At 43.7% G+C, this 15,611-nt stretch overlaps 1 protein-coding gene across 1 annotated transcript; it reads left to right on the forward strand.

Moving 5' to 3' along the window:
• Nucleotides 1-9,165: 9,165 nt before the first annotated feature.
• On the forward strand, nt 9,166-11,812 carry LOC306738994 (insulin-like growth factor-binding protein 1; the record flags this gene model as incomplete). Its single annotated transcript, XM_079220931.1, has 4 exons — nt 9,166-9,550; nt 9,699-9,868; nt 10,159-10,287; nt 10,623-11,812. The coding sequence occupies 4 exons, from the start codon at nt 9,166-9,168 to the stop codon at nt 10,731-10,733; spliced, it is 795 nt and encodes a 264-aa protein (XP_079077057.1). The 3' UTR covers nt 10,734-11,812.
• Nucleotides 11,813-15,611: the final 3,799 nt, after the last annotated feature.

Raw genomic sequence — 15,611 nt, forward strand, 5'->3', positions numbered from 1 at the left:
AGATATAAATATATATATATATATATATATAGATATATATAGTGTTTATATATATAGTGTGTGTGTATATATATATATATATATATATATATATATATATATATATATATAGAGAGAGAGAGAGAGAGAGAGAGAGAGAGTAATAGATATATGTACAGTAAACGTAGATAGAGATGAAGCCTGTTTGCTTGTTTCCACACGTGTTTACTGTTTATAGGTTTATAGGCACATTGTTATGGTCAACCATCAACTAAATGGCAACCTAAGTATATTTGCCAGTGTTCAATTGAAATACTACATACTGTCATACAGTAAAACATGTCCTGTATGTAAACTGATGTCAAAATATGTCACCATCCTATTAGGTTGCAGGTTATGGTAAACAGTCTCTGAAAGTTATCTCCTCAAGATGTGGAGGCTGTCGTGCTCACTTGTGTGTCCACTTGCCAAAGAAACAGTTTGTTCTAGTTTGTGTTTTGCGTGGTTCACCTGGAACACTTGGAGGTCAGGAGTTGGGAATTTTAACTGAAAAAAAGACCAGTTTTAGGCAAACAAATAATATTATGCTGAAGTGTTTTTCAAATCTGTGCTTTTTGGGGGGAATCTTGGATATTTAGAGTGGTTTTGAGTTACCAAAAGGCTGGAGCGGAGACTGAGTGTTCTTCCAATACTAGAAGCCAACTTCAGATGTACAGACTATTTATTTCACTTTTATTCTCTCAAGGCCATCCCACTGTCAGGCGCAGAGCACAATTTAGAGCTAATGCACATGATTCATCATGAAGGATCGCTTTCTAGATTTGATCAAATCCATATGCAAGGATTAAGTGCTTTGAGTGTACAGAACTGGACAAGTTCTTCCAAGAAATTTTGCGTCACAAGAGAGTTTCTGCAAAAGTGAAAAACAAAACGTCAGAGGTCTCCAACAAAAAGCCCCAAAACACAAACTGCTCCCTTCTGATTAGTTGAGAAAAAACATCCTCCCGTGAGATTGTTCCTCATCAAGGATTTCCCCAGTGCAAGAGTGTTATTCTCTGTCTTGTACGTTGTGTTTTCCCGGCAAACACACCAGCACAGATACACACTCAGGGTCAATGAACTCCATGTTGTGTAAGAACAGCAGTGACCCTTACTAACCTTCTGCTACAGCTCCTGCATGTTTGGTCCCTTCTGAACTTACACGCAGATGGAATGTGACGTGCTGAGCGAAAATACCTTAAAACACACAGAAAATGTCACAATAACCGAAAAAGAGCGGATCACGGTGACCTGACATAAACTGAATCCTGTGAAAAACAGATCTGGGGAAATATACTTTGACCTACGAACTGACATCTGCAGACAGATGTGCGATATCCCATTGCTACGATTACATAAATACATATTTTCACGCTTACTTTTGTTGGCATCTCGGCACACAGATTTATTTTTTATTTTTTCAGGTTTTCAGGTGGAATGTGTGGTACTCAGATCATTTAAAAATGACAAGCCAGTTCATTTTTGCTAAATGTCTGAGGAGCACACACAATATTCCATCCCTTCCATTACTCTCGGATGCACTTCATAAACTGCAGTATGCCTTTAATATTTTACAGTCTCAGCTCACTTGGTTCAAGCTTGTGTTGAATGCAGACGAAACAACGCTGATGTTATTTTCTAATGCAAGGAGGAAGCCTACAGACATTGTGGATATCCTGACAGGAGGACAATATACACTTCTTATAAATATTTGGAAATTATATAATTAATTCTTGCAACCCTGTACTCAGTACCGCCACGACCAACACCCGTCATCGCTAACCCTCAGGTAAACACTGTTAGCTCTGTCAGCACTGTTACCGTTGTTTTACCTGCTAGCCGCCGGCTCAGCCATTGAGCGGTTGAGAGCCGTGTGTTGGAGGAAATCCCTCATTCATAGATTTGCTCTTAATTCCCAATAGCAAATGTATCCTAAAGGTTATTCTTTCAAACAGGGTGTTGAACATCTTGTAAATAAACTGAGGAGTTAAGTGCTGCTAAGATTAATTCCAGGCATTTATTGAGCATGAATACGTGTATGAATTATAGCACGATGTGCCCAGATGTTGAACTTGTTTCATCACAGTGTGTTTAACATTAGCAAATGAACTTTGCTTTGTATTCCGGACTTGGCTGGCCATCTCTGTCCAGACTGTGCAGACTAAATTCCACGGTGAATGACTGCTTTCTTAATTCTCTCGGTCCTTATCTGATTTTAGCGGCCTTGATATTTTTCGTCTGATTTTATTATTGTTTCATCTGTTGCCATATTTTGTTTTGTCTTGTTTTATTTTGTCTGGCCAGGTCTCGCTTGCAGAAGAGATTTGACGTACAAATGAAATATTTTGGAAGGCGTCTCACATTTTAAGCACACACCAAAACTATCAACACAGCCAGAAACCATCATATGTGAGGGGACATTTGTGTAATTTCAGGGAACTGACTGTACATAGAGCATACTTTTTTTTTCTTCCTTCGTCGGGCCTCAAAAAGTTCATCTGAATCTCATCATGAACTTGTTATGATCTGTGAGAACATGTACTCTTCAGCAGAAAAAAATGCATTCCTTCTGCATGTACTGTAATTCAAGGCGGCACAATTATCTGGGACCTCTGGGGGACAATGAAGTTGACAGTGAAGTGGAGTCAATTCAGGCAACATTACAGAGTGGCGACTGTATCCTTCCCTGACTGTATTATGATCTTTCAACCTGTATTTACTGCAGAGCATCCTTTGATGTGGATGTTCAGGACATGCTGCTCTCTTGTAACTGAAGAAAGGACCTCAGACACACATCTGATGGAAGGAAAAGGGAGGAGGAGGAGGGAGAGAGTAAAGTAACAGTGAGTTTGGATGGAAAACATTCTCCTGCATGGGAACACAATAATGGTGAATCCTACCAACACAGCTCCCCTGACCCATTCACGGAATTGTTTCCAGTTAACTTTGCCAAGTGCAATCCTCTGGCTCGGACTTCCTTCTACCTCTCATTAGAGCCACAGCGAGAGAGGGAAGCAGTGCAGCTAAACACACACACACACTCAGAGAGAGAGAGAGAGAGGAGGAAACTACACACAATGGTTGCTGGCGCATGGGAGCCTGGATTTCCTGGGTTTCCCACACACAAGTGTACAATCACAAGCTCATAAACATATACACTTATTCGAAAACCCACCGAAGCGCACACACAAACACACATGTAAAACCATCATACGACATGCCAAGACGCTGCGGTCCGACATTAAATCCATATCCCCCCATTCACTCTATTAAAGCAGCGAGAGTGTCCCGAGACTCCTGGGCCATTAATGACCCCCGCTCTGTTTTAGTGTTTTTCTCCCAGACCTCGTTCTATGATCTGCGCTGCCTGTTTGAATAAGACATGGATTATCCGATTAAGGAAATCTTGTGAGAAGGAGAGGAGAAGAAAAAGAACAACTTTGCGGAGGATTAGCGTCATTGTGCCAACTCACATCACATTCCTGGCTGCTGATTTCTCAGCCCTGGGAGAGGACACTGGTGAGCCAAACCACGCCGCGGACGTGTCCTGGGACGAGATACGGCACACAGTCACTCACGTAGACCAGAGCTCCCGTCTGCACCACTACGTCAGCTTTAAATATTCATCTCACTCGACATGATGGGTTTTTAATTGAAATACAATCCTAAAACAAAACATGTAGTGGGTCATGTTGCCCAATTAAGCCTCGCTTTCCCTTCCTAACCCATAAACCTGACAGTGGTACCACGGTTGGCACCACACGGTTTACGGTAGACAGTGTTATTTATGCTTTATAGATCACTTACAAACTACTGGCATACTCTGCTCTTTGATTGACCAGTAGTTCAATCACTCAGACCAAAGTCCATTTATTGACAACTAATTACTAATTAGAATGAATCATGATTTGATATATTATATATCTTATTTATACATGCTAGATTATGAAGTGAGAAACCTCTGAACTTTTTTGTGCATTATTTACCTTCATGTGAAATGGCTGACAGTCTTCTTCTTCACACACTATGTTTACTGCCACCAGCTGTGGATCAGCAGAAGAGCATAAAAAAAGGCAGTACAAACTAAATGGAGACCCACTCATATAACGCATGCATCTACATCTACAGCATTTCCACTTGATTACCATTCTCTACCTGTGGCACATCCAGCCACTCTCTGCTGCTCTGCATTCACCTCTTGTCCCGCCATTCCCTTAACCTGCTCTCTCTCCTGCTCACCTGTTCTCCATTTCCCTTTATTAGTCAGTACAATACATGCCAACCCGTTTCCTTCAGTCAGATTGTTATGGTTGTTTCATGCAGATTCTGTACCTGTACCGGAACCTGGACATGTACCCGCAACCTGCACCTTCACCCGCACCCGTGCCTGTAACTGTACCTGTACTTGTACTTGAACCTGTACTTGTACCTGCAACTGTGACTGTACCTGCACCTGTAACTGTACCTGTACCTGTACTTGAACCTGTACTTGTACCTGCAACTGTGACTGTATCTGCACCTGTACCTGTACCGGAACCTGAACATTTACTTGCAACCTGCACCTGCACCCGCACCCGTGCCTGTAACTGTACCTGTACTTGTACCTGCACCCGTGCCTGTAACTGTACCTGTACCTGCACCTGTATCTGTGCCTGAAGCCTTGACCCTGGACTTGTATCTAGTCAGATTGTTACTGTTGTTTCATGCAGCCTTTGCTTTCAAGCCACCTGGACCTGGACCTGAACCTGAACCTGAACCTGAACATGGACATGGACCTGAACCTGAAACCTTGACCCTGGAACCTGCAAGTTTCTATGTGTTCACTTTAGTCAATAACTCCCTGAACGTTTCCTGTACTGTCTACGTCTGCGCGTAGACCCGTCCCTCTGTTGCCTCTGTCCCGGCTTTGTGACGTGTTTAATAACCTTTAGTATTACACCTGAGGGCGTGGAGTAAGGTGTAATACTAGAAGTTGAACCTCTCCTTCCAAGTGACGGAGGTACATATAAACGTTAACCCCAGAGAGCCTCTGGGTGTTGGCCTGTGTAGTATTCAAACAGATATGCATTCTTTCTGTGGGTGTGATTTCAAACAACTCTTTTTTTCTGTCGAAGATCCCCCCTTTTACCTTAAGGGCAAAGTTTAGATCACCATAAATTTCACCTGGAGGGTGTGTGTGTACGTGTGCGTGTGTGTGTGTGTGTGTGTGTGTGTGTGTGTGTGTGTGCGTGTGTGGGTGTGAGCAGCTCCTGAGACAACAAGACTGTTTTTCCCGGTGCTCTTGTCAAAGGTAAACATTCCAGTCTTGGGACGTTCAATGCCAAGTGCTGTTTGATCTTCATCATGTGACATCTGAAAGAGATGGAACCCCTCCCACCATCCCACCCTTATCATCGCTCTCCCAAACTCAAACCCTGCAGCTGCCATTAGAAGGCTTTGTGGTTTCTGTGCTGGGGTATTGGCACTCTGATTGATCCCGCTGTGTACATGTGTTTTAAAAGAAGTAGATCTGTCCCTGACCTAAGTAAACTGTGTTATGTTTGCCCACTCTGCCTCTCTGATTTGACCGCTTAAAAAAACTGCCAGATACCACATGTGGCTCTTCCATGAGAATACTTCACATGTTTAATCCCTCATGCCTCTCCGTCTTTACATCAACCTGCTAATTCCCAGACGATCCCATGCTGTGCTTTACAACAGCAGCCAGTCAGCCATATGAGGTCATATCATAATATATCACAGGCTTTACATGGGAGTGGAGGCCTTACAAAAGATGTAAGGAGTTCAATCTATATAAAATAGAACATCTGAGTGAAATGAGAACAAAATGTACTGTCCAAGGTTTCAGCTCCTAGCGGCCCCGGGGTTCACTTTCACAGTTCAACTGAGGACAGACTGAGACAGATATACTGCATATACATCAGGAAACGTTTGAACGTTGTAAAACTGAAACTTGTAACACTTTATTGGTCATCTATTATTTTGGCAGATGAATAAGCAGCGGTGCCACAATGCAAAAGTGCTTCTTTACAGGAAAAGGTAATTCGATGTTTTACTTGTGGGAAAGAAAAGAATGCATTAACATCAATATACATTTAACTATTACGTACAATTACAAACATGCAGACTACAAAGCGTAGTGGTGGAAAGTAATTAAACTACATTTACTACATTTACTACTTTACTTTAAGTACTGTTGTTATCCGAAATAGGACTTAAAGGGACTTGTACTTTAATTGAGCATTTCCATTGTACTTCCACAATATTTCAGAGGAAAAATAATATGCTGTTTACTCAACTACATTTATTTGACAGCTGTAGTTATTCGCTGAACAATATTTATGATATAACGGTTTAGCTACCCATCTATTCACATTGATGCATCATTAATGACATAATAACATCATCTGCCATACTATAACACTTACAGTGGCTCTATTCTGCTGCATTACAAGTACTTCTACTTTTAAATATTTATATACATTTAGCTGACTTAAATACTTTTACTTCAGGAATATTTTGAATGCAGTTTTGGGTATTTTAACATTGATGTATTGCTGCTTTTACTCCAGTACAGTATTGAATACTTCCTGCGTCACTGTCTGAGTTTCATATCGTTATAGTGTATAAATATAGTGGAGTAAAAGTACAATATTTCTACCCTTTTTAAAATGTAATGGAGTATTTAAGTGAAATACAAGTACCTCTTCCTCCCGCAGTTGTCATGATGAGAATGGGGACGTTGAGTTATACATTAAAAGACTTCCTGTTCAGTGAGAGTGAGAAAAAACAAACACTGAAACATCCTGTAGGACATGCTGTATTTAGTCGCACATGTGCACACATCACATGAGTTACTGAAAGAATGGACGAAATAAATCCCTGAAACCTCAGTGTCTTTTAGGCCAGTCTTCACAAACGTTACATGCTGTGAAGCCAAACCGTGTTCAAACCAACACAAATGTATTCTACATCTAAGTGGCAAAGGCTACATCCGACAACTACTTTGTGGGAAATGGCAATAAAACAATACATCCAATAGTTCCATTTGATGGGAACCAATACCAACTAAAAATGTGATATGTTTTCTGCAGACTTTTAAACTTTTACACTAGAAATGTTTGTAACTGATCTGTAGTTGATATGGTATATATATATATATATATATATATATATATATATATATATATATATATATATATATATATATATATATATATATATATATATATATATATATATATATGAATGAACTTGTTGGGGGCAGTACAACAGGCACTAACAATACAACAATACAACAGGCACTAACAATATATATATATATATATATATATATATATATATATATATATATATAGATATATGTTGTATTGTTAGTGCCTGTTGTACTGCCCCCAACAAGTTCATTCAAGTACTGTGCTTAAGGGCAATTTTAAGGGACTTTTACTCAAGTTGAGTATTTCCATTTTATACATCTATGTTTTATCAACTGATAAGATCTTGAATGAATCTAGAAAGTAACCAGTAACCCAACTGGTACTGTCACAGTACACGTGATGTCCCTAATTGTACTGAAATAAAAGTACAAAGTGGCAGAAAATGGGAATATTCAAATGAATTAAGTACCTGTACTTAATTACTCTTCAGCACTGTTTGCAATCGTCCGTAATCAGATTGAACACAACATAATGAAGGTCCCAGCATGCGCATGGGGGGCAGCAGAAAACGCTCTCACGACACATCACATTCCACTATATCGATATTTGGCCCGCGGGGGCTTTGACGAGTCCACGTCTGAGCGTCACGTGACAGGGGCCGTTAACGGCAGTTGACAGATGATGCAATACTATAACGCAATTGCATGGAGCCGATCACACAGCGCAGCCCGTTGCATCAGAAAGAAAGTCGAGGTAATTGATGAAAATGTGAAAATTGATTCCATGGGTAATGCAGAGGAGGGATTTGCTGAGTTTTTGAAGCCCTTTTTTGTCAAATAATGGGAACATTACAACACGCCCCGTCATGGGTGCAGCAGTGACAGGGCACCAAATGCCGTGAAAACACGCAGGGAAGCAAAGCCCCCCAGCCCCCCAAGAGAGAGCGAGGCAGAGGGACGTGTCCGTGGCAATGTCTGCGCAGCCCCCGTTCAAAGCCTTGGCCCTTATCCCAGGAAACGGGTGATTGCAACTGGACATCTCCTGGACTGAGCCCAAAGCCGGCTTCAGTGCGCGCGCGAGGGATCACGTGCCAGAGTCCCCAGCCCCTGCCTCAGTGGCGTAAACGGCGACCCCTATTTGCGTAGATATATATATATTTATAAAAAAATAGAAGTTGGTTTATTATCCCTCTGCAATGCACGGATGCTTTCCCATGTCAACTCGGAACCGTTGGTTCTTGGACCCACGCTCCTTCGCGCGCAGCGTGGGCGCGCGTAATGTGCGCTCATTACTAGTTTACCTCAAAGTTGTGTAAGAAGTGCGGGGAGGACAATGAATGGGGGAATCCGTCATGAATAGACAGCGTTGTTCGGGTGGTTTGCGTCAGCACGGGAAACACGGAACAGTTTCACCTTTTTGAAAAATCGATTAAATCAGCTGCGGAGTGACGTCACGTTGGATTATTTTTCATTTCACACTGAAACAAAACGATAAGAAAAAAAGCGCACTGTCTCCGCGGTTATGCTGCTGTGGCAGTGTGGGGGCAAAAAGTAGTTAAGTGTGGCACCCGCGTGAGAAAAGAGTGGGTGGGGGTGTGGGGGGGTCCTTGATTGCAACATCAAACACTGGTGTCGTCACTCACCCAGCGATACGTGCAAGCTCTGCCTGCTCCAAAATAAATATTGACGTGATTGTTGTATTCAAATGAGCTGCAATGACCGGACGTTGGCGGGCCAATCGGAGCCCATCGTATCATCACACCTTCTTTCCAGAAATCATTCATAACGCCGATGCGTCAAACACTCACAAGAGGACCCGGCTATAAATACGGCTGCGCGCAACGCACAGTTAGACATTTTCCCCAAAATCAAACGAAAGACACAACTGAGCAAGAGCCGTGTGTGAATCCGGCTTCTACCTTTTTTTTATTATCCTCTCTGCCTTTTTTTGCTCTACATTTTTATATTCTATATTTCGTATCCAGCTCACTATGTTGGCCACGGGTGGATTATATCTGAAGCACGTCGCGGTGGCCGCGCTGTGCTCCGTGCTGACCACCGGCACGCTGGGCTCCCCGGTGCTGGCGGGACCGGAGCCGATCCGATGCGCGGCGTGTTCTGCGGAGAAACTGAGCCAGTGTCCGGTGGTGGCGCCCGGATGCGCCGAGGTGCTGCGGGAGCCCGGCTGTGGATGCTGCCTCGCCTGCGCCCTGAAGGCTGAGGACCTGTGCGGGATCTACACGGCGCCGTGCGGCTCTGGACTGAGGTGCAGCCCGAGACCCGGAGACCCCCGCCCGCTGCACTCCCTCACCCGGGGACAAGCCGTGTGCACGGAGACCCCTGAGCCCGAGTCCACCCCCGAGCCCCAGGCACAAGGTAGGCCTATTAAAGGCTGCACATTTACACACATCCAGCAAAATGCTCATTCTTGCAACCCCCCTCCCCCCCAAGAAAACTCCTGGCTGCTCTAATTGCAGTTATTCAGTCAGCTCCCGCTTTACATTCATTCAATGTCTCTCTCCAGATCAGGAAGAGCTAGAGGCCGAGATGGAGAACGCAGCCATCGTCTCGGACCCCGGCTCCAGCCTCTACCTACCCGGCCACAGTAAGCCTTACGACCCAAGGGCTGCCGCCGACGCGCAGGAGAGCATGAAAGCCAAACTCATCGCCATCCGCAGGAAACTGGTCGAGCAGGTGAGACCCCCAAAAACCGCTGCACCTCCATTGCGGGAAATCTGTGAAATCCCCCGTGTGTAATATGTTACTAAAAGTTTTTTCGGGGAGGTGTGGGGAAGGGGACTCGGTCACCACAAGGGGGCGCTCGTGCGTCGTTAGAGGAGATGATGGGGGAGACACAGAGAATGCGGGGTCGCGTGTTGTTATAAGTTTTTATATTGATGTCAGCCCACGTGGTCGTTATGCATTCCTGTGTGTTGGCCACAGAGCTCAGTTAACCCTCCTTTCCTCCCGTGTCCTCTCCGCAGGGGCCCTGTCACGTGGAGCTGCAGAGAGCCTTGGACAAGATTGCCAAATCCCAGCAGAAGTTAGGGGACAAGTTAACCAGATTCTACCTCCCCAACTGTGACAAGCACGGGCTGTACAAACCCAAACAGGTGATTATCCTCAGCTCAATGTGCTCCAAGTGTGTGTTGGATTCATAACTCCAATCAGCATGAGAGAATCTCACCAACGTGTGTGTGTGTGTGTGTGTACGATTATATCAACCACAGCTTTACAAGTGTGTGAGGGTGTGTTGCAGGCAGGGTGTTAGACTGTGTGTTTTGTTTGAGTGTGATGTTACATAGCTGCATGGCCGTGTGTGTGTGTGTGTGTGTGTGTGTGTGTGTGTGTGTGTGTGTGTGTGTGTGTGTGTGTGTGTGTGTGACAAATGGAATGTAAATCCAAGCAGTTGAATTAAAGGGTGCCCTGCTTCTTTCCCCCCCTGCAGTGCGAGTCCTCTCTGGACGGACAGAGGGGTCGATGCTGGTGTGTGAACCCCTGGAACGGCAAGAAGATTTTAGGTTCGACTGACCTGCCTGCAGATGCCGAGTGCCCTTAAAGAGATCAACCACAGAGTCAGATCTCATTAAAAAAAAAGAGAACAAAAAGAAGAAGTAAGCCACTGATTTTTCTTTTTTTTTGATAGCTGTTTATTTATTGATCTTGTCCATGGTGGTGTTTAATTCAGGTACACTGTCATTGCGGGGCTTCGGGTCCCAGCTACCCTGACCCCCTCCCTCCCTCACCTTCAAACACACGTCCCAAAGAGAAAAAATATATCTATTTTTGTTTTTCTGAAAAGAAGATTTTAATATTGATGCATTTACTTCTACTCTTCAGCCTTATTTATTTCAACTTTATTTCATTTGTATTTGTTGTTTGTAATTATTTTATGAGTATTTATATCATTTTTTTTTGCCTTATTGTTATTATTATATTGTTATTTGTATGGGTGTATAAAGTGTACATATGTATCTTGGCCCTGAGTAACTCCACTAATGAGTTGAGCTCGCTCTACCCTTAAGGAGTTGTCTGGAGGTTTGGTTTGTGACAAACCAAGCAAGAACAAAAGCACTGAGTTACCAAATGTCATTTAGAAGTGTTTCTAAATGTGTTTTTTATGATTCATTTTCACCTTGTTGCCATTCTTATGTCTTTTATTTTATTTTTATTTTATTTTCACATGATCAGCTCTTGTCAGTGAATGCAAAACTCTCAGTCGGGAATCCTTAAACAGTACACTCAGAAAACATTTTCCATGGTTCCATGGGGTTGCAGTTAGCATGACAGGCAGTGCCTCCCTGCGCCGCCTCTCAGACGGGTATTTCTACATTAACCTACCTCCAATATTTATGTGTCTGCTGTAAGTTGTGTTGATGTATCTGTCAAAAAAAAGAAGAAGACTTGCTAGTTTATTTTACATGTTGCTGTTCTCTCTGACCGGGAACACATGACCACAAAGAGCGAGTCCCCGCCTCTGCTCTTCATCTACATGCTGCTGTTGGAGAGAGAATTATTGTTTGTGTGAGTCTATTCCAAAGTGACAAACTGCTCACATATGTGTATGTATACTTTTGTAATTGAGATGTAATGTAAGAAGAAAAAAAGGTGATATATTTAATAAAAACATTAACCTCAGCTATGCGCTCCTGGCCTCTCTTTCACCTCAGGCAGGTTTACTTTGTGCACAAACATCCATAGGTGCAAAACATCAGAATCATAACAGCCTCATCCGGACATGATTATGAAAGTCTCTGTGTAGATGCACTCCTGCACCACATTTTCTATATTCGGCGTGCTTGTGTGCAGTGTTATCACGGGGATCTAAAGTGGAGGTCCTTGTCTAACTTTAGGCAGTTCGCAGCTCCACGCTGCCTTTTGACCCGCTCTCTGTTTGCCTTGGTCGGGCACAGGAATTCGCCTCAACCTCTCGTGCCCACTGCCAGCCTGCCTGGCACCACCGGATTTATTTTTATTCTTTACAAATTGAACCTTTTCTTTATCCTTATTGACACATTCCAAGACTGAGGGGAGCCCGATTGCGTTCAAGGACTTTCAACGGGAGCGAATGTGAGTCCCGATTGCCTTCAGAAACGAAGCTGAAATGATCGGCCTATTGGTGACAACACAGGCCTCATTCTTCCCAGTGTTTTTTATTTATTTAAGTCTCGGGAGACACAAAAACAAACATCAGAGACAGCATCTTAAAATGTGTTCACTTTTTATTTAAAAAAAAAAAAAGACATTAAATACAAATTATATTTTGAATCAAAATCATTTCATTTCTCAGAGAAAACAATAGCGGTGTGATTTCTAGTTACGTGTCATGAACAGTTTGAATAATAATGAGAAAAAAAAATGAAAACCTCTTTGAAGGATAAACTTGAAAAACAAAATACATTGACCCGTGAACAGAGAGATTCTTAGCGTGACCAGCAGGGAAGAAATAATGATCGAAAATAAAAAAGTGACATTACAGAAGTGTGACCTTGGCTCTGCACTAACCGACTGGGGCGGGATGGCTGGGTGTGCATGGGAAGAAGTGACTTATTGAGGGGTGAGAGGTTCACCGGCCTGAAGAGGCCGGGAACTAAGATGACCAGAGACCTGAGTGCCTGACTGACACAAAGAGGCTGAAACTCGCCTGCTGGGCACGGAGCTTACGAATGACCCTGCTGAGCAACAGAAAGTAACGGTTCATTAAAAAAAAAACATTCATTAGTGATTATATTCCCAAAAATACACTGAATCAAATACACTTTGCTGTGCAATCGCCGAGTCACTGAATTGTTCATAAGAAAACCTAGTTTGGATCAGCTTATAATTCTTTCTTAGATAAATAATTTTATTTTTATGTACTGTACATGATGTCTAGTCAGACACATAGCTGGCCAGGAAATAATAATAATAATATATAAAAAGACACACTTACAAATATGAGGGAGGGAATAGCTTAAACATATTTGTATGTATGTTCCTCCCCGTACATCAAGTCTTTGAATAGATGGGATAAAGCACCAACAGGTTGGTTGTAAGTTGCTGCTCTCTATTAAAGGAAGTGTACAGCCGATTTCATGCTACCAAGCTACTGGGCGAGCATTCTTCATCGGCACTCTCTCCACTGTTCAAGTCTTTACACAGGATGTGGGAGAGCATCGGGCAGGAAGCTCCTCGGGGAGGACTCCGCCTCCTCCCTCAGACCCCCGACCACTTGTTTGAATGCATATTTGGTGCTGTGTCCACCTTGTGGAGATTTGTTGGCATGTGATCATACAAGCATTTTTTTTCTTCTTCAAAGAAACAAAAACAACAACAACAAAAAAAAGAAAATAGTTGCATTGAATGGAAAAATGTCTGAGGGCTAAGTTGGCTAAGTTGGCTGTCAGAAGTCCTGGTGTCGCTTCGTTGTTGTGTTTTTTTCGGCTGTGTTTTTTCCTCTCCGATCTTTATTTTCCCCTCCTCCCTGGGTTATTATTGTTTTCTTACAGTATCACACTGTTTCATCTGACATTACCTCGAAGGAAAGGTATGCAGATGCAGATAGGTCCAATTGTCTTTAACTGCATGCATTGATGAGTAGCGGCGCAGCTAAAGTGCTTTAAGTGCTTGTGCTTGGGCTTGAAGCATAGGGGCAGCTGGCACCTGCGGCGGGGCGGGCCGGTCACAACGGGCTCGTCCCATTCAAACAAGCCTACACCAGGTTGCACCACTGACAGGAAAAGGACCGGAGGCTGGGAAGGGCGCCGGAGTGGGGACTAACAGAGTGGGTTTGGAGACGGGGGACGGGGATCAGGGACACAGACGAGGACAACGTTTTAGACGGGGGGGGGGGGTAAAGACATGTAGGAGTGGAGCGCACTGGAGCGGGCAAGGATGGGGATTGGAGTGGGACAAGGGATGTGGACAGGGACAAGGGACAGTACGTGGTGGGAAAGAGATGGAAGAGGCGAATCTCACAATAATACTCCACCAGCAATCTACCCTTTGAGTTTTAAATACTGGATATTCACTGCAGTTACAGTGGACTCCATTGGAAACCAGGGGTATCACAAAAGCATAGAAATGTCCATGGAAACTTCTCAAACCACATGCAGCAGCAATAATCCACCTCTAAATACACGACTTCTCTTTGTTGCCAGCACAGTTAGCGCTACGCTACAAACATAAACAGCCGACCGTTCTAGCGACAATGAAAGCCTTCAGCCAGATTTTCGGAGGCCCGATAGTCTGACTGAATTGCCATTTCGTGTTTGCCTCGTTCTCCAATCGGCTGCGTTTGGCTGTTACTTGGGGTCGTTTTGCACCAACCGATGAGAAGGAAGACTTTTCGGTCAGCGGCAAAACTGAAACGCGAAACTGCGGTAGCAGAGTAACGCAACGTTTTATCAGATTGATACAAAAAGAAGTCGTTTTTACAGTCATCAATGAAACAAGGCTCATATGTTGGCACATTTTCTTCCTTCCGTGAACACGTCTGCTGCGTGTAGCGTACCTCGGTGGAGGAGTGGTTTCATAAGTTTCTACGGATATTTTGAGCCATTTTTGCAGGATCATCCTTCAAACCTATTGTAGATGTTGTGTGGCAAAGCTAACTGCAGCTGCTTGTCCTCCAATTTGTCAGAGCCACATTTCAAGCCTGCAGGAAACAAGTATTTGATACTCAAAAGGTAGATTTTCGGTGAAGTATTCCTTTATTGGCGGACTACAGGGGGTGAAGGGGAGGCATGGAAAGGTCTGTTTTTTTTAAGGCACTGTAACTGCATGGTTCGCCTCCATCCCTTCCCTATAGCAGGACGAGGGACAAGCCAGAGGCAGCAGGGAGGCCCTTTGGAGCTAGATAAGAAGCCAAAGCCCTGCCATCCCATAATCCTTCCCTTCAAAATGGACCCTGAGCCAGAGAGCGTTTACTTTTTCTGCATTGTTTGTAATGGAGCAGTGGCTGGGGATGGGCAGTCTGACATCTCTAAACTGAGCTTAGTGACTTACGGTATTCACACAAATAAACACTTTTGGGAAAGTGCACACTCGCTCGCCATCTTGCACAGACATGCAGCTGTGCACACGTATGTTATGCAAGTACTCACGCATTAGGACACACACACAGACTCTCGGTTACACACTCACAGACAGACACGCACACAATAGAAACGGTGGTGGTGCGTTTTTTCTTCTTCTTCGGGGTCACAGTCACAAACAAGTCTTCTTTAAAGTGAGTGGAAAAGTCCCTCCTTCCTCTCTCTCTAAAAAGAATAGTGCAGATGGTAGGATTCTCTTTTTCTTCCCCACCTCTCTCAGCTTTCAGCTTAATTATTTTTGTTTTAAAGAAAGGATAAAGGTTGCCTAAGCACAGGGACAGATGTGACGGACAGGAGACTTGGCCGGCCGCTGAGGCCCCTCCCCATCAGACCTGAAATCAAAAGGCCCAGAGCCCCTTCAA

This window comes from Taurulus bubalis (assembly GCF_910589615.1).
Source record: "Taurulus bubalis genome assembly, chromosome: 7".
Lineage (NCBI taxonomy): Eukaryota > Metazoa > Chordata > Actinopteri > Perciformes > Cottidae > Taurulus > Taurulus bubalis.